At 38.0% G+C, this 24,128-nt stretch overlaps 2 protein-coding genes across 2 annotated transcripts; one reads left to right on the top strand and one right to left on the bottom strand.

The window, feature by feature from the left end:
- Nucleotides 1-22: 22 nt before the first annotated feature.
- LOC144644598 (dipeptidyl peptidase 9-like) lies at nucleotides 23-18,905 on the bottom strand. Its single transcript, XM_078504119.1, has 19 exons — nucleotides 18,275-18,905; nucleotides 17,014-17,308; nucleotides 16,127-16,161; nucleotides 15,409-15,505; nucleotides 13,519-13,580; nucleotides 12,375-12,478; nucleotides 11,159-11,327; nucleotides 9,850-10,074; nucleotides 9,249-9,319; nucleotides 8,792-8,879; nucleotides 8,121-8,265; nucleotides 7,337-7,387; nucleotides 6,789-6,886; nucleotides 5,388-5,528; nucleotides 4,393-4,495; nucleotides 4,120-4,169; nucleotides 3,147-3,289; nucleotides 1,972-2,083; nucleotides 23-960 (listed from the first exon to the last, which is right to left on the bottom strand). The coding sequence occupies exons 1-19, from the start codon at nucleotides 18,767-18,769 to the stop codon at nucleotides 868-870; spliced, it is 2,577 nt and encodes an 858-aa protein (XP_078360245.1). The 5' UTR covers nucleotides 18,770-18,905; the 3' UTR covers nucleotides 23-867.
- A 146-nt stretch (nucleotides 18,906-19,051) lies between these two features.
- LOC144644595 (biogenesis of lysosome-related organelles complex 1 subunit 6-like) lies at nucleotides 19,052-24,011 on the top strand. Its single transcript, XM_078504116.1, has 4 exons — nucleotides 19,052-19,250; nucleotides 21,200-21,287; nucleotides 22,283-22,369; nucleotides 23,182-24,011. Exons 1-4 carry the CDS (start codon nucleotides 19,099-19,101, stop codon nucleotides 23,305-23,307), a joined length of 453 nt encoding a protein of 150 aa, XP_078360242.1. The 5' UTR covers nucleotides 19,052-19,098; the 3' UTR covers nucleotides 23,308-24,011.
- The last annotated feature ends 117 nt before the right edge of the window (nucleotides 24,012-24,128 follow it).

A 24,128-nucleotide genomic window follows, 5' to 3' on the forward strand; every position in this document is an offset into this window, starting at 1 on the left:
AAAAACAATCCCCTCCCCCCCAAAAAAAAAGAAAAGAAAAGAAAACAGACAGGCAAAAGTCCTTCCAGGCTACAAAGTGGAAAGGTAATTCAAAAAGTGCTTATTTTAAATGTGTAACTTATTATAGTATCACTAATAGTACTAATATGATGCAGTTTTCATAGAAATATGTACCGGTAATAAAATTTCAGGAGTTAGAGTAAAACAAATAATCAGATAGACATGCACTTTTGAAATTATGGCAGATAATGGCACCTACCTCAATCAATAGAAAATTGTAATTTCTATGTTATACCTGAGTCCATAATACACATGTAAAACTTGCAAATTGCAACAGCTTACAACTGAAGGCTACAAGATGTTTCCTTTGAATTTATGTATTGCCATAGAAAACCAATATTTTGAGGTTTTCAATGGTAGGAGTGGCAAATGCATGGTCCCTCAAAAAATTGAGTGGCCAAGTGGTTAAATTTTAATGGCTCATAGTTCTCCCAATCTTGAATTTTTTTGTTTGCTGTCCCGGAGGTTAAGATTGAAATTATTGGGCTTGCAGAAAAGTTACTTGGCCTCGCCAACTCTCAAAGTCTCCAACTACAATTCAACACCCCTGAAAGTTTTGAAGAATGAAACATGTAGTCTTAAGTTGAAAAATAAAATCATATGTCTAATGAATATACATGTAAGTTAAGGGATGAGCCAGGCTTTGCTTGTTTGTTTGATTTTTGCAGAAGACTATGACGGTGTTCCATTTAGATAAACATTTGACAGATAGTACACCACTTAGACTAAATCTATTTAACTATTAAAATGCACAATGCAATCAGCCTTAGTTTACATATAATTTTATGATGAGTGATCTGCTGCTCTTTACAGATTTTTTTGTAAAAATGAGAGCAGCGTGGTCTCGTAGTGTTCTGATGAAACAGACTGACGAATACCATGTCTTTCATTTGGGTAGATCTGCAAAGAGTTAATAAAAAGACACCAATGTTAACATGGATCACCTGAAATTAAGACAAACAGTAATGAATGAGAAGAAGGTGCAGGTATTCTTCCAGGAAAATTACTGGTTTCCCAAAAATAATGACCTTGTCGTAATAAAATTTTCATTCAGGCCGCACAAAATAACTATATGCCCCTCCCCTTTGGGCCTTGGCAGTGAGGTGTTTTTTGCCTGTTTGGTTCAACCCTATAACTTTTGAGAGTTATTAAAAAGTCTGCAGTGTCAGCAAATTCTGCAGCAAAAGGCAGTTATGAGTATTGTGCTACAATGGGATGCTAATCCAGCACAGGCTGCATCCAAGCATTCTTTCATGTTGCCCTAGACACTCTGCCCATACCATTTACCCTCCTGGGTGGAAAGAAGTGCAGCTTTTCACTAAGGAGTGTAAATATGGTATGGGAAAATTCTCACTATGAAAGTAAAGTGTTCTGCCAAAGAATGCATAACGACCCCCAATGAAGCTTGAGCCCGGTTCACTGGATCTTGAGCCCCAAACACTAAACCATGACGCATGTTTAACTTTGATCGGCACATCAATCTTTGTTCTTTCAATATCAAACATGAACAAATTATGTGTACTGCAAGTGCACAGGTGATCACTACCCCCCAACCCTTTAAATTCCAAAATTTTTAAGCTTCATAATCAAATAAATTATTTTCTACCAATGAGCTCCTTCTGTGGGGTGGGTATGGACATTTTCTGAAACCATACATTGAAACATTAATTATAAGTAAATGAGACATCATGTGTTGTTCCAAAAAATATCCATACCCCTCCCACGGAAGGTTTTTTGGTTTGAATCCCCCCACCCCCTCTGGAAATTCCAGTTAAGCCCCTACTTTCCTTTACAAATGTTGGCTTTTGAGACCCCCACCCGCTCAGAATTTCCAGTGACCTTCCTTGGGATGGGTATGAATATTTTCTGGAACTACACAGTCAATAATATTTTATTCTTTGAGACACTTACCAGCAGCTGATATGGCTTGCAGGCCTTGATCAGCTCACTAATGAGTAGACTTGAGTGATAGAAGTGGACATTCTCATCAATTAAACCATGTACAAGAAGAAGTCTGTTCTCACTGGAGATGAAAAAAGAGCAAAGATATGAGCATAGCGAAAGAACATCACCTTTGCGATCATAGCTGTTACCATGACTACCACCAGCACCCCCCCACCCCTTTACCCCACTCACCACAGCAGTGGCAGTAAGTACAGCTGCACTTTAATTCATTGAATTACGGTAGCTCAAACGGTATCAACAATAAGTGCCAAAAGTATTGAGACACTTGGAACGTTTTAAGTACCGGTACCTTGGAAAAATTTTACCCCTTACTATTCCGATACATGTATAGCCCCCTCCCCCGAAACGATATTGGATTTGCTATCTGCAAGACTTGCCTCGTTTGTGTACAACATTGAAAAGGGGGAGGGGGGAGTGGTTCACAAGCTGCACTGGATTTAAAGTGGAAAAATGGAATTGTAAAATTAGTTCAACCAACTGTCTCAAGGACTTTTGTCGTTCACTGAAGTTTTATTGCATGACTAAGATAGTTAAGAGGGCCAATAACTAAAATAAACCATGCAATCACAGTGCTTTCTTTCCAGTCCAATATTTTCTAAGTATACAGCAGAATCTTGATTTCTTGAACCCTCAATTTCTCCAACCTCCTGATAACTCAAACTAAAAGTGGTTTCCACTTCCTCTGTGCAATTCATCAAGCAAGAGCATTAAAACTTTACTCCCGATTTCTTGAACCAATTTTTGTTCCCCCTGGAGGTTCCAGAAATTGGAATTCCACTGTACTGGATAAAGCAGGGCCGTAACTAGCAAGAGGCGAGACGAGGCACTTGCCTTGTCTAGATTTTACCCAAAATGAAAAACAAAATACGTTTAGTTGGGAAAAAATACCCAGTTGAAGAAGATTGATTTTTCTAAAGAAATACCTTATAAAAATGTTGAAAAAAGCCATTTCAGAGCTTCTAGATTTCAAAATTTTCTGGGGCATCATCCCAGATCCACCAAGCAAGATCTTGCCTCGTCTATGCCTACAGTCTGGCTACGGCCCTGTAAAGGGTAAAGTTTCTACAGCTCTATTTCAATGGCCCTCATGCTTGGTTTATAAGATATTAGTATTTACTTACTCATCTGGGAATCTGTTTGCGTAATTTAACACAGAGCCCATTTTGTATCCTAAGGGATTTTCTGCCGGTGTACTCATGTAGCGTTCTGTGTAGCCAGTGTCATAAGCAGACCATGTGGTCACTGGGGCACCAACAATGGCAACCTGTGGCACAGAATGTACAGCACACATCTTAGATTTGAACGACAAGTACTGAATGCCCACAACAAGTTGAACATAGCAATAAAAAGGGTTTAACATATGCATATTAACCCAGTTGATGCTGTGGTCAGTTTTCGAGTTAAATTAGATCCAAACTACTCAAAATAGCATTTTCAATATGAAAACATACCATGCTTGCAAACAGCATTGCATTTTATGACATTTTAGCTCAGGCATATGCATACAAACGAAGTTCACTACCCACCCCTTTGTACTTCCGCGTTTTTTGCCTTTCTTTCAATTTACTCTTTTCTCGTCTCTTTAAATGAATGCAGTTGTTGGCCTCCTACTGGCCTTTGTTTTCAGTTCAAAAAATTTCTGAGAGAGCATCAATGAGGCAGGAATTCTTACTATGGAGTCGCCAGGGGTAGAAAAGAGAATTTTTAGGACTCTGAGTTTTCACTCAAATTTCGGGGCTTTCTTGTACGTATTTCAAGCTTAACTACCCAATTAATCTGCTTTGGGTATCGTTAAAAAGTTAATTTCCCCATGCGCAGAGTTTGAGTATATTAGTGATGCCATTTATGGTCACAGGTGATGATGTCAAAAGTGGAACAGAGCTCGAGGCCAACACTTGTCACAAGCGGTTTTGAGTAGCACAGGTGTCAGTGGGTTAAAAACCACACAAACACTATGTAGAATAAAAGAAAGTTAAAGGCTGACCACAGAAATGATGGGAAGGTTCCCTTTTCAGAACCTTTCAAACAATGGCAAATAGGATTACCTAATAGTGCAGACGTCCGGGAGTGGATGAAGTAAAGGGTTGTTCTTACCTTAAATACGTCAGGACGCTGTACCAAACCAAGCAAGGACAAGTACCCCCCTAAACAAGAATGATACAATTAAAAATTGAACTGTAACCAGGATAAGACATATTAAAAGTGTAAAAAAGGGTCCCCGGTTTAAATAGTGAATTTGAGGAAATTGACTTTGTTTAGAACAAGCAAGCTTTGAATCCAAATTTATTAGACTATACAAAAGTTAACCCACAGTGTAATTAACTTTAGGTGCTTAAAACAACAAATTTATTAACTGTATTGTCATACCATAGGACCAGCCATGGATTGCGATTCTTGACAAGTCAATAAAGCCAGTAGCCTTAGCAACATATTCTAATCCCTCAACCTGGTCTTCAATTTCTACTTGGCCCTGAACATAAGACAATAAGAGCAAATAATTATCTCTTAGAACTCCTTCAAAACAAAACAACAAAAAAGCAATAGCTACTAACAGCGTTCTGTACATCTCATTCCCTGCAACCCATAAATGTAACCCTAACCCTTCAGTTAGCCTAAATGGCACTCTGGTTAGCCTAAATAGCACTCCAGTTAGCCTACTGTTAGCTTAGGTAGCTTGCAAGGTTAGCCTTTTTAAGCAATGACGTCATCGCTTATTGCCATCGCACGTAAAAAAATTTTTTTTTTTTTTGATGTTTTTTAATTTTTTTATTTTATTATTTTTTTTTTTTTTTTTTTTTTTAATATTAAAAATTAATTATTAGGTTACGGATATTTAAAAAAAAATAAAAAAAAAAAACAAAAAAAAAAAAAAAAAATTTTTTTTTCGGGTTCTTTTCGTCTGTCGCAATCAAACAGAAATCAAGTTTAACTTGACAAGAAATAGCTGCGTAGAACACAAAATAAATCTCCTTAAAATGGAACACTACTGACAATTTTAAAACGAAGGAGATATTTAATTATAAATGATGGGATCTACCGGTATTAGATTTAGCAGACAGAAATTTCTAATTCTTATAAAGGGCCGCTGTGAGCATAAGACCGTTTGACCTTTCTTTAAAAGCTTGCTAGCGCGTATTGTATGTGGTTCATCAGATGTCACACTATAATATAACGCAATCTCTGTTGAGACAACATAAGGAAATCTAAGAAAAAATTGAGAAAAAGCAATGACTTTTGCATGCATTGCGTGCCATTTATTATACTAGAAGGAGTAGGAATTTTTGCTTTTCTGCCCTGCCTTGCATGCCTTGCTGCCTTGCCTCGCACATTTGTAAGACTCAATGTAAGCCAGCAATACCTACCAGGCGATTCTTAAGGTGTCCCTCAAACTGAAGGCCTCTGTGCGCAGAGCCTCTACAGTCCATGACCACCACAACATAACCCAGTTTAGCTATGGTGTGCAGGCGAAGAAAGCGGTAACCCTTGTGAGCATTTGTCACCAACTGGCAAAATAAAAAAGCATGAACAACACTGCATGAAGTGACAATTATATATTCAACATGGAGAGAGGCAGGAGGTGATTTTGAAGGAAGTTCTCTTCTAACAGACGACAAGGATTTTAACAGTTTGAGTGGAATGTAGTTATTTATTGAATAACTGATAACAATGGGAGTGGTCAAATACTGTTCAATGTTATGAGGTACCAATACTGTTTGTTACCCCGTACAAGCTGGTTCTGGATTTTGCATTTGACTGTGATGAAACCATCTCCTGTGTGGAGAGGCATGATGACCTAATGGTTAGCGAACTGGACTCTGGATGGAGCATTCTGCATTTGAGCCCTGGCTGGACTCATTGTGTTGTGTTCTTGGACAAGACACTTTACTCTCATAGTGCCTCTCTTCAGCCAGGTGTATAAATGGGTACCGCTGAAATAATGCTAGGGGGTAACTCTACGATGGACTAACATCCCATTCAGGGGAGAGTAGAAATATTTCTACATCTACATCTACATCTACATTTAATAAGTTGGTAAAAAGTCCATACGGATATCACACCAACGTCTAAAAATAAGTAAAAATACAATATGTACATATATAATAACTGAAAAATTCTAAATTAATTCTAAAAATGTAAAAATTCTTAAAATCTAAAAATTCTAAAATTATATGGGTAAACTACTAAATTAATAAAAATGCTCGCGCAGTCCAGACTGGAAGGACGTAAGAGAGCCGGACTCAACAATCACCGCAGGGAGTGCATTCCACTCTCTTATGGTCCTCGGAAAATACGAGTAAAAATACACATTTTTCGTCGCTCTATATTGCGTATATTTGAAATTATGGCTGCCGCGAGTTCTGGATTCATTATGTCTACTAAGATAGGAGTCAACATTTATATCTACAAGGTCGTGACACATTTTGTATAGTAAGGTAAGTCGGAAAGATTTTCTTCGTCTTTAATCCCTGACCAGTAAATACAAAATGTCAAATTCTAGTCTCTTAATGCTACGAAAACTGGGATAAGTTCCAGCAGTTTGGGCCACTTGGCTCAATGCAGCATTTCACTTTGAATTCATTTGGTGCTTTAATCATGGTTTCCACAGACATAAACTTTTAATTTTTTCCCCTGACTTTTCCTTGATAAAAATAAAATTGAATCCGCCTTATCCCTGACCAGTAAATACAAAATGTCACATACTGAACTTTGTGGGCTCCAGCCTCCGCTTCCAAAATTTAAACATTACTAGACTTAATAGCTACCTGAACATGAGGTCCTCCATATAAGAACAAAACAGTTGGATGTTTGACTCCAGGTTCAATATAAGGAGGTTTGAACATCATGCCGTACACCTGATGACCTGAAGAAAGGAGACACTTTCAGCCACAGCCTTTAATTTTCTAGCTTTAAGAAGGTTACCTAGATGGCTGGAGGAACTACAGTACTGTTAAACCTTGCTAATTCGAACTCGGTTATTTCGAATTCCCCGTTAATTCGAACTAAAACCTGTTTCCCTTGGATTTGCCCTTCAGTCATTTACTATCGGCTATTTCGAACTATTTTTTGTTTCGCCTGATGGTTCAAAATAACGAGGTTCAACTGTATGTATATAAAACCATACAAAAACCTGATTCATGCTATAAACAATGTACAATGTACAACTGCGAGACTCACAACAACAGGTCTAACTTTGCATTTAAATTTTTTATAAACAAACCTTGAATAAGCTATATTTGAGAAATTTGCAAATATTATGTGTCCTTTTAATCTGTTAATTATGTAATAATGAACATGTACATTTGACACTCACCATGCTTACTCTCATATGAAAAAAGTTCTGGAGGCTGATAATCAGGGATAACTGGAAGTAAAATTTTATCAAGATATTACATTTATGAGCAATTACTACTTGTAATTACAGTTTCATTCTACGATTTCTGACATATTTATATTAATAACTGTATGCAGGTTTTACACCAGCCATATACCAACTCTCCTGGTTACAGATGCTTACAGATTTCTAAATTTTCTAAAAAACTTTTTTTTTATTTTTTTTCATTTTTTTTTTCTTAAAAATTTCCTTTCTTAGGACTCCCGACCCCCCCCCCACCAAAAAACTGCTCCCAGATACAGACCAAATCTCTTGGTCTCCTAGACAAGTTTTCTGATCTCCCAGATGCTAAGGATTTACCTAAGTATGAATTTTAAGATTATATTTTGGGCAATTCTGGGGTAAAGTTTGGATTTTTTGGCAGAAACATTTTTATGGACTGGCAATTTGTTTCTGTTTGGTCTGACAGCTTATAAGTTGACACAAGAAACCTTCACGCAACATTGACAAGCTCCTTGACCAGGTTTTTTTGGTTGGGATCCCTAGTTTTGGGATCTAGGATAACCTAATGCCTTTTAGCACTGACTCATCGATCCTTTCGCGCCATTGGACGCATAAGGCCTCTTAAGTAATTACAATTAAGTATACGGAAGTTTTCTATCCTTTTCCAGATTCATATATATGTAATTATGAACTTTTTCTCCCATATAGCTTCGGTGAGCCAGCTTTAATAATAAATATATTTACCCATCACTCTTCTTACCATTTGACCTTAGTAACTCAGCAATTGGTTCAACAGTGATGAGAGGAATACTGTTCATTTCTACTTCATCGTGGTTTATTTGATACACCATCACTGCCTGAGTTTGTTGTATGGATGAAAACACTGTTACAAACTTTGTAAAACTCTGGAAAGGAAAGGAGTTTAGTTTGACATTAGCACAAAAGATCTGCTTTTAGTAGTAAACTGCATCTTTTTAAGATGTGCGGTCTGTGATGTAGTCCTTTTTTGGGGGAGGGGGGCGGTCCTTCCGGCTTTTTATGTGTCATCCTTCTACTGTGGACCCTTGTCGCTTCAGTGCCAATGTTGATAGAAATTTGAATCTCTGTTTCTGTAATAGACTTATTTTTATGGGAGTGGGTTATCAGCCGCCAGTCCAATCCCCAACCTGGAGGATCAGGAGATCACACTTTGTCTGGTCTCTACCCTTCCACCTGTTCGGCACGGGTGACCCTATACCAGGAGTGCAAGATTCCAGTCGAAATAGCTCTAGGGGTCATTGAGACATTTATCATCCCACCATGCCCGATAAAGTGGTGATCACATGGGATGGGTGATGTAGCTCCTACTAATGGTTGTTATGGTGCATCTGGGATAAAGGCCAGACCATGCCACTCTACTGAAAATAATTCAAGTCTCATTTTAGCTTTTACCTCATTCAAACTGACAGCATGGGAGTATCCAGCCTGTGTTAGCCTCTGGGGTTCTCTGTAGTTAGACTCAGAATAGGACACTACATATCTAAACAAAACACATTTTAATTATAAAAATTATTATTAATAACAATATTGTTTTTTTTTTCCATAACAACCTTACAATACATGACGGTTCAATTTCAGTTTGACTACACCAAGGGTACTAAAGGTCTATTTACATATAGTCCACTGTACATGCAACCAACAACAACAACAACAACAACAATTTTAATTATTGGTATTCCCATAAAGAGCCAGGTGTTACGTAAATACAATAATTATCACAAAACTCAAAACCTGTGAAATAACAAATACTGTAGCAAAATATAACAATTAAAAAATAAAATAAAATAACTTGTACAAGTCATACAGATTCTATTTCATTTATTTAATTTATACAATATTTAGTACTTACAGATGTTGCTCTATAGGTGTGTCTTTGGTGCCCATGAAGTAAATGAGTTTGCGATTTTCATCAACCCAGATCTAAAACAAATTTAATAAATCATCCCTGTGTGAGTTTTCCTTCATAATCATGCAAACCTTTTTCAAGGAATAGTTGGTGTAGGCCCTAAGAACTGTATTTTATATGATCATTAAAACTGTTTGGAAGGTTTCTTCTCTGGTGTTCATTGGTAAATCTGTGGGACCGAAGGTACATAATCATACATACATGAACAAGTATCTGTTGCGGTTTAAGGTTTAAAATTGTCTTTGGTTTAAAATTTTCAAACTAGTTTGATTTTATTTTTCATTGTCTCAAATTCAAAATTTGAAACAAAAGGAAATAAAAATCAAACTAGTATGAAAAATATGAACCAAAAATAAATATCATAATATTACTTTAAACTACGACACATCCATCAACTCATTCTCCAAGAAATGAGACTTGTCTTTTGAGCAGTAAGACATGTTGTGTAAAAAGGTATTTCTTATAAACTTTATGGAGATAGCAACACCTTTGCTTACACTAATCTCCTCCTCCCAGAAAAAAAAAATCATGCATAAGTACCAACCTCTTTGCCATCCACTTCCCAATCTCCATCTGTTAGCTGCCGCTGGGTCACAAGCGGGTAATGGATGCAGCACTCGGCAATAAAGCTCCCTGCCCTCGCACGGGTAAGCGTGTGATTACTGTTAGCAGTTGCCAGGTAAAGATGGCGGAATCCAGATATTTCACTTGACCAGATGAACTGCAGTCTAGAGTCACTCATTCGCAAGAAGTGAGTAAGATCAGCTACCTAAATGAAGATAATAATTATTATTAGCTGCAATTATAATATAAACAGCTGGGTGGCAACTTTATATGATTACAAGTAGTAAGAGAATTTTTCATGCAGAGCTTCTTGACACAAAGTATTCACCACATACAGTTAAGTCATTGTTGCTGTTGGTGAATGAAGTGAAAAACAACTAGTACATGCTTGTTTTGTACAGACATTGAAACTAAGTGAGGCCACATACTGTAACAACAATGCTGTACTCAAGACAAGTTTACTGGTAATTTTCAGGCCCATAGGGTGAATTCTGTTGAAGGGGATTCTTTTATTTTTTGGGAGGTATTTTTTAGCGCCGAAGGAGCGAGCCTCTAGGAGATCTGGGGGCATGCCCCCAGAAAATTTTGCAAATTTAGGTTCTATCAAGTTCCATTTCCTGCGTTTTGACATCATTTCTGAGGTGGGATGCATTATTCTTCAATATTAGCTCTTTGGATTCAAGTAATTTTCATTTTAAAAAAAATCTGAAATGTTCATAAATGAGCGTGTGCATTTAGACACCTTGAAAATTTGGTTTCTGACAAATGCGCATGCTTGCTTATCAAGCCAACTAAGGCTAGTTCTGATTGCCGCGGGCGCCATGACAAGGATGGAAATCAAGGCGAACATCAATTAACCAATCTAAAAGATTAGAACTTCTCATTATAGTGCCAAAATGTTGCGGCTTCCTCCGATAATCCTGGCAAGGAAGGTAGTCGTCCGTGTAATCGACCAGTCACAGTCTTTTGATTGTTTTGTGTAAAATTTTTTTATCTTTTCAACCCCCAAAAATGTCGACTGAAAATTTTTTTAGGGGGTTCGTTCGAACCTCTCAAACCCCCCTCCCCCACCCTACGGGCCTGATTTTCTTTTAATTTGTTATTTCAAAATAATAAAATTTATAATTAAAAACTTGTAGTTTTATATTTATTATGTCTTGTTTATTTAATATCTATTCACCTATCTATTAACTATTTAATATTTATTTATGATTAATATTATTATTAATAAATGTAAAAATGTACATTTAAAAATATAACTAAGTCACAATTCTGCAGTGTTTTCTTACGTTTATCCATATATCATTGGATTCTTCAGCTAACACCTCAATCATAGGACTGCCTTCTGTGATTGTCAACAGCTGATTGGCTGGAAGATTTACAGGAACAAAGAACTCTACAGGAATTTGAACCATAGCAAGATGCTGCTGATTTCTATCAAGTATTTCAGCATACACACTGAAAGTCAAAAAATTAAATGGTTCAACACAAGCTCAAAATATACCATCTGGTATGTTATCAAGCAGTGGGAGGCACGGTGGCCTAATGGTTAGCGTGCTGGACTCTGAGTTGAATGGCCTGGGTTTGAGTCCTGGCTGGGGCGCTGTGTTAGGTTCTTGGGCAAGACACTCCCAGGGGGGGTACTCGGCTTGTCAATGACGAGGATGATCGAAGGATTTTTTTGGGTTTGAAATTTTCGTTTCCGGGATTTTTTTGGGTTGGAAAATTTGGCAAGTATTTTTTTGGGTGACTTGATTTAGATAGGGGATTTTCTTTGGTATTAAAAACGAACTTAAGTGCCTTGGCGTATTTATGGTATGATGAATAAACAAAACAAGCGTTCTCTGTGTTATGTTATTGCCCTTCCTGGCAATTTAGAGGTAATTTGACAAGGGATTTTTTTGGGGGGTTATTTTTGGTCTAGGGTTTTTTTTTGGGTAATGTCGGAAGACTTAGTTAATAATTTTTTTGGGTCCTGAGTTTTGCCTCCATTCGATCATCCCCATCATTTACAAGCCGGAGTACCCCCCTGGGAAGACACTTTACTCTCAGAGTGCCTCTCTACGCCCAGGTGTATAAATGCTATGGGTACCAGCAAATTTACTGTTGGGGGGTAATCCTGTGATCGATGGACTAGCATCCCCTCCAGGGGGAGTAGAGATACTCGTAGTCACTTAATGCTATGGAAACCGGGATATGCTCCGCCTGTATGGGCCACTTGGCTCAGATGCAGACATTTTTATCTTATCAAGCAAGCACGAGGGGTGAACCGGGAGAATACTGGCCACACAGTCTTGATATTCAGGACAGTATGGTTTGTATTTGTACCATTTTTGATAATTTACGACCTGAAGATTGAACTGTTAGTAAGAATTATCATTGGACTGAAAAATTAAATACTCAATGATTTGCCAAATATTCCCTGACGAGAATAATTCCACGCCTCCTTGACTGAAGTTAACATGTATAATAAAGATTATTGGACAGGTGTAATTATTGTCTCACCTTTCACCATCTGGCAGCCAGCCACATCTTACAAGATATTCCATAAATGGAAATGCTTCTGAAAGGGGCACTCTCATTTGATACTCAATCACATGATCACAGATCTAAACAAAACACATTGCACCCCATAAATTAACAATTACAATCATATATAGAAGCTGGGTGAACAACCCTTGAGGGTGGTATCCACTAGCATGTCTACAGTCTTACATTAAACAGCCTTTTAAGGCTGTTTGTCATTACCAAAATTTCGGGTTTTGTTTACTTTATGTACTGTACTACCGGTAGGCAGTCTTGTTTTCTGATATGTCGATTAACATTTCAGCTGATAGCATGCTGACAGTTGACTGACATATCTGTCGGGAGTCAGCCAATACTTAATAATTTAGTATTTACACTCAATCAATTATCGGCCAAGTGTAGGTGTACTATAATATTATACAGTGTCTATGTTGCAGTTAATTTTTGATCTCAGTTAATTTTTTATTTTAACTAGTTAGTTTTTTTTCTAACTAGTTTTTTTTTATTCTAGGTTAATAAGTAGAAAAAGTAGAACACCTCCCCTCCCTTGATATCTCATACCCTCCCCCCATCCTCACGTGAACTGACCCTCCCCTACTATCTTCTGCTATTTTCCCCCTCCCTTAAGTACTATCTTTTTTTTCTTTTTACTAACCTGCGCTGGATTTGAACTCTCAACCTCTGGATTTGCTGTCCAACCCCTTATCCACTGTGCCACGTAGGAAACGTTGGGTAAACCACTTATTTTTTAAAATATAAGATACCCTTACCCTAACCCCATTATTTAACTAGTTAAAAAAAATCAACTAGTTAGAAAAAACTAACTAGTTAAAATAAAAGATTAACTGTGATTAAAAATTAACTGCAACATCTACCAACTATCTCCCGAGTGCCAACTGACTATAGGCGACCATCAGTTGATGTGTCAACCAACTGCTGACTGATATATCTACCAACATATCGGATGAGACTACCCAAAGAAAACACAATCCAAATTTCTACACTTCTTGTGACGATGATAAAGATGATAAAGGGTTTTTGATCATAATAAAACATGACTTTGTAATATAGTGTACAATGCGGACAAGACATCCAAACAACAGTCCTGACCACAAGAACTTACTTTGCCACTTGTATCAATACTGAACTCAACAATTTTAAGTTTGGATTTGGCATTAGCAGAACCTATAAAAATCAATAAAAACTGGTAAGAGAATCATGTAGTGGCGTTCTGTTTAGTGCATAAGACTTTGGATGCCCTCTCTACCCTAACAGTATATTGATAGCTGTTTATACTTCTGGGCAAGCTGAAAAAAAGGGGGAGGGGAGGGGGCAGTAGTGTAGTAGCTCTCAATAATGTTTAAACGAGATTAAGTGTAAAAAAGTAAAGTCTGTCTCCGAGCCATGAGGCCCATACAGCCGGAGCTTATCCCGGTTTCCGTAGCATTAAGCCACTAGGAGTATTGCTACTCCCCCCTGGATGGGATGCTAGTCCATCGCAGGGTTACCCCCCAGCAGTAAATTCGCCGGTACCCATTTATACACCTGGGTGGAGAGAGGCACTGTGAGAGTAAAGTGTCTTACCCAAGAACACAACGCAGCGCCCCGGCCAGGCCTCGAACCCGGGCCGTTCAACTCGGAGTCGAGCGCTCTAACCATTAGGCCACCGCGCCTCCCACTACGACTAAGTGTAGCAGTTGCTATTGGTTTTGGGCTAGGGGTATTGTTCCTTTTGTTTGTTTTGTAATTATTAAATTCTCCAAGGCTAGCAGGCTATTTATGAGAGACCTTGTAAGAGCTGCTACCTGACCTGAGTGTGGGGGTAACATGTGATGGACTGGCACCTAGCTATCCAGGGGGGCGGCAACACAACTAATCCTTTATTGACAAAAGCTTTTACAAAAAAAGGCCTCTTTTGTGTGATTACGAACCTCAACTGCATCACAGTTCATAAATACGGCAAAAAAAGTTGCGCCAATATCCAACTAGCCTGTCCTTGTGCTTGATCAGTTACCCATGATAATAATGTGTGCATGAAGTATTAAGCTGACATGAGCACTTTAACCTTGTCAGCCAGCTAGCTGGTGCATTCGAGGCTATGTCTTGTTTATTACCTTCATTAGTTGTTTATAAGTGAATTTAAAATCTACTGTGCACCAGTTTTTTTTTTTCTATAAAAAATAACAGGATGTGACTCCTTGCTTCACAAAAATAAACAACAAGACAAACAATCTCAAGCAAGGAGGAAAAACAAATTATATGAGCTCGGGCAGTATTTTACAGTGGACGACTTCAACTGAGGCTAACCCAACAATAATATTAATATTAATTTGTTGATTAATCAGAGTGAGAGCAGGTCACAGTTAAGGTCTAACAAACCATTTCAAGTTTGCTGCTTTTAAGTTGCTTTGTAAAGAATTTGTAAAGCTTTGTTGCTAAATTATCTTGATTTGTTATTTTGCTCAAAATTATTTTTTGCTGCTGTGTTCAGAGTTGTTTGGTCTACAGGGTCAAAATAATTTGTGTCAACCCCTGCTTTGTTGCTATAGGTTTAAGAGTTGTTTGGCTGCTGGACTTAAAAAAAAAAAAAAACATTTTAACTAAGCTCAACCAACTTTTTATTTTGTCTCTGGGTTTAGACTCATTATTTTTGCCACTGAAATAAAATTATTTAAATGAAAATTTTTGTCTCTCGATACAGAGTTGTTTTGTCACTCATTTTAAATTTATTTACCTTTGTTATCAGTTTTGACTCATATGCCTCATTTTTGTCCCTTTGCAGCTGGCTCAGCAAGTCAGTGTTATTAGGAAACCAATGCCAATTGCCTGTTCCACAGCTGACATAAGCAAGTATTCAAAAACATGACGGGGCCAAAAATGAATAATAAAAGTAACTTAGATTTTGTTATTGCCAAATCATAATGTGATCACTAAAGTTGACTGAAAAGTGTTATGTGGCTCTGGTTGAAGTTGTTGCACTGTAGTGTTATTAGAAAAGGATGAAAAGACGTACCTGCTTTAGGATACCGATAGCTATCTACATGACTGTTTCGCGCTGTACTGTCTGGGCCAGACACAATATGGAGAATTTCAACAGAGCTCTCATCCACCTAACAAAAACAGCAACAACAAATTTCACCCGAGTCTTTTTTAAAAAAAAAATAGTGTCACTCAACTCGACACAGCTGTCAAAACACTTGCACACAAATCCTGTTTTTCTTGTTTTCTCTCAAACATCTGCTTGGTTGTGTTATCTGAACTCTGCAGAAACACACATTAACACATTTGCTAGTAAACAAGTTTTTGTGCACAGGTGCTGAGAATGGCTGGAAGCCATTAAGAAATCAAAATAATTTTTTGGATGTACATAAGAACATTTCACAAGAGAAGAAACCTTCTCTTTCTTTGGTTGATGAAATGATTCACATGAAACATATTGAGCCATAGGTGTGTCTCACCAGCTGCATCTAGTGTTTTTATTAATAGTTTTTGCCATTATCCAAAATATCCACTTGTGTTACCATACTAAGCTATTTTCTCATAAATTTCTTCTTCAGTCTTAGAGCTGATATATGCAAAAAAGTTTCAGTAATGAAAACATTTCCAAAAAAGTCTTTGTAAGACCTTCTGGAAATAACCTAGTAAACAGCTGATCAATGTTATGTGGCAATCTGAGACAACACACGCCAAAAAAATATTTATTAATATATCCTAATAGATTTTATTCTCACCTCTTCAAACAAAATTTTATAAGTTCTTGTCAGACCTGTAGAAATGAAGAAAAATTATTTTCATGCTAATAGAAAATAAAAAGATTTTCCTGGTGTTCACTGTTGATGTACCTGGGAACAGGGTTATTACAGCTGGGTATGTACCCCCCCACTAACATGGCCTGAATTGAATTTAAACCATCCTAGATGTGTTAGAGGACGTTAATCAGACAGGCAGTGAGTCTATCAGGCAAGTACCCACTGACTGACAGTACTTGTCTTACAGGCTGCAGCCTAGTAGACAAGTACAGTAGGTCAGTCAGTCAGACAATACAGCTAGACCTTACAGTCTGATAGACAGTACCATCAGTCAGTCAAACAATACTGCCTGTTTGTCTGTCTGTCTGTCTGCCAGACAGAACAGCTAGACCTTACAGTCTGATAGACAATACCATCTGTCAGTAAGAGGGGAGGTTAGACAGACAATATGGTCAATTGTGTGAGCAGCCTGTCTGTCATTTAGACAGTCAGTCGTCAATCACACAGACAGTCTGTCACCTTCAGTCAGTCCATCTGTCAATTATCCATCCTGTCAACAACACTTGGTACTATATACATTATACAGCTGGTATATTCTGGAAATACATGTACTGGTATGTTCTTGTAAATGGAAGGAGAGGTAATACACGACTGTGTTGAACATTTTTGTCACTGGTATAGATACTGTATAATTATAAACAGCAAATCATTTAGCTCTGTGTAAATAGAGGAGACTTAACAAAATTAATGACTTAGCAAGCAAACAGTGGCTAGGCTAATAACCAGGGAAGTCTTGGTTTATCCTCTCCACTACATAGACAAATAATAATTAAAGTGACTGATTCTTCATTTACATATCATTGACATACTTTCATCAGTGCTGAATTTTGGTTGCCACCAGTAACCAGTGTATCTATCAAATTCCTCTTGTACAATAAATGACGCAACACCAGCAGAAACAGGCTCCTCCATAGGACTCGGTGTGCCTTGATTTGTGTAAGTCAGTCTTCTTTCTTCCTCTGTGATAACATTATTAATCCAAATATCGTTACGATGAATAAAAGCCACTAAGTTAGGATCACAAGGGCATAATTTAGCATCCATCTTTGTCTCTGAGGTCTGAGAATGTAACTCCTCTGGAATGATTGGCTGTCTGTTTTCATCCTAGAGGAATGGAAGGTTTAGTTATGTTAGTAAATGACAGATGCCTAGGGAATGATTTATTATTAGTTATTAACATCATTTTTCCAAACAACACACTATATTGCGCTTTTTAATAACATGTGAACACTGCTGAATCAACCATAAAACAGGTTTGCAGTTTTCGCTGCTGTCAATCATCTAAGCGGACCATTTAGGAAAAAGAAGTTTACGTCAACCGGGTCAAAAGGTAACATCTGTCGGCTTTGATTGAAAGCGATCTGACTTTTTTGATGGAGCGATCTGACTTTGGTTGAGAGTGATCCAACTGGGAGCAATCTAACCATGGAGTGATGTGACCACAATTCCTACAAAAGGCTCAACATTGCTTTAATTTGCTTACTGTCTTTTGAGAGCTAGGGGTCACAAACTGACAAATGTCCTGCATGTATTGAATGAAACTGGCGTTGTTTCCAGTAAATAAGGAGATGCTGAACTTTTGGTGTCACATTTAGAACATGGAGGCAGGGAGGGGGTGGTTGAGAAAGATGAACATCCCAGGAGATGGAAGGGAGGGGTCATGCCACATAACAACATTCAGCGGGTGGTCTCTTTGACACAAACAAGCTAAATGTTGTTATTTGACTAATTGTTTGACTAAATAGTCAAACAAATTTGAATTATGATATTCATCAGACAATGAAAAACAATTTTTTTTAGTCAACACAACATAAGTTAGAATAATAAAACGAGGCATTACTGTAATGGAATACGGTATCAATTACTATTCATACTCGAAAAATATTCACTCCTGTCCATTTGCCATCAAGTTAGAATAAGATTATTAACACATGCTAATTACATTCATGATCACGCAAATAATTTCATTGAGGGATCCATACAAAATTTCCGATCCGTCCCTTTTTTTTGAACAACCTATAAAAAGGTTAATACGTAAATTATAAGGCTTAATAACTTTGGGGTTTTTACCTCTTCATCGACTCGCCAGTCCGTGCAGGTATACAAACTACTCGACGCAGAAAACATGAACCGTCTACAAGTCTCATCGAAGTCGTAAGCGGTGATTCCAAATGCTCCTAGCCGTTTCCGCTCTCGTAATAACTGTTCTTCCCTGGAATATCCAGAAAATGAACGGCTAATTTTAAACGAGTCTAACAAGGGCTTCCATAAAAGAGGCGAATTTAAGTCCTCTTGTTCCTCAATCGAAGAACTGTGTGGTCCCGGCAGATCAACATAGTGAATTGTGTTCTCACGACTTCCAAACGGAACAGCCAGAAAATACAGCTTGTTCTGGCAAAATGTGAATGAATGAGGCACTCGATTTACAAGACTTTGTTGGACGGACTTTGTTTGCTTCACGGCAACTTGTAGATCTTTCCAACTTTTTTTCCCATTTTTCCATAAAAATGAACCTTGGCGAGGCCTCAAATCGCCACGCTCCCCGAAAGGGGATTGTTCGGACATGACACTATTGATCTAATGAAGGAGATCTTTTTCAGTGCCATAAAAAGGAAAGGAAAACGAAGTAAATATTTTTACAAATACCGGGTGGAAGCCGGTTTGTTCATCGTCCCTCTTCAAAATCCATTCAAGAAGTCACGATGTCACGATTTCGAAATTTCGCACCTTTGTTAATGGTCAGCGGGCTATAGTAAACACTCCTTATTAGGAAATGTTCGTTGTTGTCGATAATGTCTCGCTTCCAAGTCGCCTCCTTTCCGTATTATTATCGATTCATTCGCCTCGGAGCGGACCGGGGAAGGCGCCGAGCAAAACAACACTGAGCAAAAAATATGACTGATATAAACACGATGGAAGATACTGAAGAAACTGGTGGGGAAAATCAGGACAGTGGTAGTAACCTGACAGAAATGCTCACAGATGGTTTTATGGAGTCTTTTATTCCCGGCTTAGAGAATCTACAAGGGCGACTTGGCGAACTAACGTAAGGTTTTAGGTTTAATTTAGAAATTTAATCAGCTAGCTTCAGCTGTACATGTATATGTAAAATAATAAGAAAAATAAGGGTGCAATTAGCTTATAAAATGTTCTGCTTTATCTTAGACTTGGTCCCAGCTGTTTTAAGGATGGATGACGTTATTAACCAGATAAATCACAAATCCATTGTATAGCATAGATGGATGGTGTAAAAGATTAAGTGGGTTGGTCAATTGGGAAACCACCAGGGTCCATTCCCTCCAAAAAATTACCCCCCTCCCCCCGTTGACCGTTGACTAATTTTTCTTAAGTGGTCTAAAATATGTCAGCACCTTCTTTCTGAGGGGGTAGGTAAAAAATTAGCAAAAAGTGGTCTTTTCCTGTGTAGACTACGAGCAGTCCCTATTTTTTCGCAGAGTCCGTCAAGCTTGAAGCGAATTTTTTTTCGAAGAGTTCGTCAAGCTTATAGCGAAAAAAATTACGCGTGGGGGGAGGAGGCGGGGCAAGTTGAGAAGCGAAAAAAATAGGGACTACACGCTAAGCCACAGTGTTTGAATTATGCGTTGCTCTCACAACGCAAAAATATGATTGGCTAACGCTTGGAAAGTTGACAGCAAGATGTCAATACATTGTTAACACTTGCATGTCATATTGCGAAGCGATGGGAGCGGGAGCTTTTGAGCTCTCGAAATCTTTTTGAATCGTACTTTGTCGCTATAAAATTGCATCTCCGAAGAACATTTTTAATTCAGTGTATGGGCAGCAAGCCGCCAAAGTACGGAGCGAAAATAAGAGAGGAGAATTCAACCAAAAGTAGCTTTATTCCACAGAAATTCAAGGCTCGTAAACAAGACAACGGCTGTTTTGCGCAGCTTCGTAATTACAAGCCGGGAATAAACAAATTTAAACAAACAGAAGCGCTTTAAACACTTACATCAAGCTGCCTTTACATAAAGTAGCCCATAGAGGTGAATCAGTGTTAAAAAATAAACATTGCTGGAACTGTATAAATCGCCAGAGATAAAACTTTGCAGACGATTCATCAAAAAAGCTTTGAGTTTGATGCGTACGTGACAAACCCAACCAAGTGCAGCGGTGTCAATTGACAGTACGTCAAAATGCGGAAATATTATTGGACACGGCAAATTAGATTTGAAATCGAAGCCAAAAATCACTCGGCCGTGAAAGGTCAAACGCTGTGGCTTTGCGGGTAGTCCCTATTTTTTTTCGCTTCTCGCCTTGCCCCGCCTCCTCCCCCCCACGCGTAATTTTTTCGCTATAAGCTCGACGAACTCTTCTAAAAAAATTTTGCTTCAAGCTCGACGGACTCTGCGAAAAAATAGGGACTGCTCGTAGTCTATTTCCTGTGGGGAAGAAAAAAATGGGTAGCGTTCTGAAGGGGGAGGTGGGGGGGGGGGGTGGTTTATGCCAGCAGTTTGATCTTTTTTTTTTCGAGGGGAAATTCTGACTGACCTCATTAACAGGGGGGGGGGGTGAATTTTTTGGGGAAGGCCCCAGGGAAATCTCCAAAAACACTAGGCTTACAAAGAAGGCCACCTTGGTTATCAATTTGAGTAATTTAGTTGTTGATGTGCAGCTTGTAATTTGGGAGTGGAGTGAATAACATTAACTTGATTCTGAGTAAGTGTACAGCGATAACTACACCTTCCCGCTTTGGGCACTTGTGAAAGAGTTGTTTCACATAGTGTAAAGGAAGGAAGGAGAGTATAAATGAGTCACTTGTTCTTGTGAGTACACAATGAGAATCTTGTATCTTTTTTACTATATGACTCTGACAGTTCATTTTGCCCACCTTCAAAAAATTATGTACAAAGTCACCCCTTTGGTGCTGGGAAAAATACTATGAAATTTGTAAAATTTCCACGTATAATATTCATTTAACCAATGAATAAGGTGTATATGAGATTTATTTATATGGGAAATGTTTATTTGCAGACAAAATCAAGGAATTTTAATTGAAACAATGCAGCAGGAAAATGCCAAGTATACAGAATGCCAATCAGCCAAAAACCTTCTTGTCATGGTAATATGTGTACTATGTAAATTCATACCGTAAAATTCCCCCCGGTTATAGGCCCATCAACCTGGAAACAAAAAAATACGTCCGGTTATAAGCCCCTCCGGATATAAGCCCCCCTCTACCGGATGACAGTACTGAACAGGAGTAAATGTTGCTTTTTGTGCGTTTTTAACTTAAAAACGTATTTCGATCAACACTCCCGAGGCTCGTTTCGAAACGTTTTTTTCCATCCGCTTATAAGCCCTCCCGAATATAAGCCCCTCCGCTTATAAGCCCACCCAAAAACCCTTACGAAGTTGTATATGCCCAGGGCTTATAACCGCATTTCTACGGTATATTACCATAAAATTCCCAAACTAAGCCCCTCCCCAAAATTTGACCTCTCTATAATGAGTCCCACAAATTTCAGATGCAAAAATGGTTCTGACAGTAATCTCTCTTAAGTATAAGTCAGTGGGCTCTTACATTGTTAGAGTCCTTCAGGGACCTGTAATATTCATGAAATGACTGTAGGACTTTGTTATGTTTACAACCCTCCATGTTTTTTTTTTCGTTAGTGACCATTTGGCCACCGACTGCTCATTGAAGATCGGTTGCCAGTGAAAAATTTTTGCCCCTAAATTAAGCTCACGCTTTCGATCCTTCTTCTCAGTTTCTAATCGGTTCCAATTTAGTCGCCACCTCCATTCTTGCTTGTACCTACAAATTTTCAGATGTACTAATCTCTTCAAAACATAAATTCAAACATTTTTGTAATGCAAATTTTCATCCATAATAAGCCCTCCCCTTGGTCCTCTCCAAAAATTAGCCCACCTAAAAGGGTCCTTGAGCAAATACTGACGAGCCCAAGGCTTATCTTCAGAGTTTTATGGTACAATAAAAGTTACTTTGTGGTCAGGCATATGATAAATGCATTCAACTTCTGATGGCAAGCGTGTGGGTTGTGGCACAATCCATGGTCATTGTGAAGACTTTAACTGCTCGTCCTTGCTTTTCAGCTTTCCTATGTCCGCACTTATCATTCGAAGCTTACTAAAATCAAACAGGATATGAATTCTATTGAAGACAGGGTCGGAAGACTTCAGGTGAGGAAAGTTAATCTTAGATTCTTTATCAAGGTCTACTCCATCTCAAATCTGAGTTTCAATCTCACACCCCTGCTTCTTCTGTCTACATAAGGCCTGTACATGTATTCCTACACACTCCCTATAATTTAAGGGGTGGCAAATTTGACTTTGTAAGATGGTCAGATGAATACTTTTTCTGTGAGCTTGAGACTTTCTGACTAAGCCTTGCAAAAGAAATCAAGAATGTACAAAAGGAATTGTGAAAAAATCCAGATGACAAGATTGGTGAAATTTGGCTAAAAGTCAGCAAAACACTAATTTTCTGAAGGATCATTTTCCACCCTCTATTAGGGTCCCCAGCTGTTATTTACACACAAGGGTGGGTGGTCATTGCTTTACTGGTATCTACACCTCCGTTCTCCATGTTTCCTATTGTGGTTCCCATCCTAGGGTAGCCAAAGAGCAATTACGTAGAGTTAGAGCGGTTTTCACTTGAGTGTCGAAAGTTATTCGCGTTTGCATTGGTTTAAAACTCTTGCGCCACTTTCTCAGCCAATCAGAAGTAAAACCAAGACCAATCATGACTCGCTTGTGCATGTTTTCCCGCCCTTCGTGCCTGCTACATGTGTTTGCTTCGAGTCTTGATTGGTTTACTGGATTGTCTTTGTTCTTTGTGAATTGGCTAGAGTGATTACATTGGTTTTGGTTTTACGACAGTCAATTGAAAACTGCTCTATCTGTTTTTGAAAATATTTAATGTTTTTTATTGGTTAATGCTTTGGGCTGTAAAAATGTTTAATGTGCTTGTTCTTATATAACATTCATTACAGAAGAGAGCAGCAAAACTCAAGTCACAGAAGGAAAAAGAAGAACGTAGCAAAGCAGAAGCTCAGGAGCGACAATTAGAACTAGAAAGACAACTCACAGCGAAATTGGCATCTGACCATCAACAATAGACTTGTCTCAAATAATACAATGTTTAATATTTAATAAATAATTTATTATAATTATAATCTTTGTCATTATTGTAATCACTGACAGTTAGTTCTGTCCAATGACTTCAAATCATAAGCGCTTAAAGCAAAGAATGGACAATAGTAATTGAATCATTCAGACATGTATATCTTTGTCAGAAAATTTAAGCAGAGTTTGAAATCTTCAGTTGGGTCTTGAGGAAAATTGCATTTATTAACTACGCCCAAGTTAGGATGATTTTTAGCAAAAGAGTGCAAAAATAGATAAACGAAAGATACCGTATTTTCTCGATTAAACGCCGGACCCCGAATAAACGCCAGGTCTCCAAGCTGTATTTGAAAATAAACCCCTTAAACAATTATTAAAGGTTTAATATGCTTTTAAAATAATGTCTAATCATAAAGCTTTCAAAAATAATGAATAAAAATCATTTCTTAGAAACATAGGGCCTGAAAAAACTCCTAAAAATGAAATAAACGCCGGCCCTATCAGGCCAAGTTTGAAATAAACGCCGGGGGCGTTTAATCGAGAAAATACGGTATTTCTCAAAAAAAATTGTAACCCAGAATGTTCTCAAGTACCGTATTTTCTCGATTAAACGCCGGGCCCCGAATAAACGCCGGGTCATCGAGCTAGAGTTGTAAGTAAGACTTCCAGGCATTTGTTTGAGGTGTAATAAGGTGTAATATGCTTTAGGTATGATGGCAATTAACGTTCATGTCACAAATAATTATTTAAAACCCTTGTTTAATAAACATTTTTCTCCAATAAACTGCACCATTCAAATAAACGCCGGATCAAC

The sequence above is a fragment of the Oculina patagonica genome, chromosome 2 (genome assembly GCF_052425735.1).
Source record: "Oculina patagonica isolate OP01 chromosome 2, crgOcupat, whole genome shotgun sequence".
NCBI lineage: Eukaryota > Metazoa > Cnidaria > Anthozoa > Scleractinia > Oculinidae > Oculina > Oculina patagonica.

What these genes read in the sequence shown, in the direction of transcription:
- LOC144644598 (XM_078504119.1), bottom strand. Translation starts at nt 18,769, where the DNA reads ATGTCCGAACAATCCCCTTTCGGGGAGCGTGGCGATTTGAGGCCTCGC. An exon ending in GCAAACAGATTCCCAGATGA is followed by an intron (nt 2,084 to 3,146) that starts GTAAGTAAATAC and finishes TTTCATCTCCAG; the next exon opens with TGAGAACAGACTTCTTCTTG. An exon ending in GCAAGCCATATCAGCTGCTG is followed by an intron (nt 961 to 1,971) that starts GTAAGTGTCTCA and finishes AACTCTTTGCAG; the next exon opens with ATCTACCCAAATGAAAGACA.
- LOC144644595 (XM_078504116.1), top strand. Translation starts at nt 19,099, where the DNA reads ATGACTGATATAAACACGATGGAAGATACTGAAGAAACTGGTGGGGAA. An exon ending in GGGCGACTTGGCGAACTAAC is followed by an intron (nt 19,251 to 21,199) that starts GTAAGGTTTTAG and finishes GTTTATTTGCAG; the next exon opens with ACAAAATCAAGGAATTTTAA. An exon ending in CCAAAAACCTTCTTGTCATG is followed by an intron (nt 21,288 to 22,282) that starts GTAATATGTGTA and finishes CTTGCTTTTCAG; the next exon opens with CTTTCCTATGTCCGCACTTA.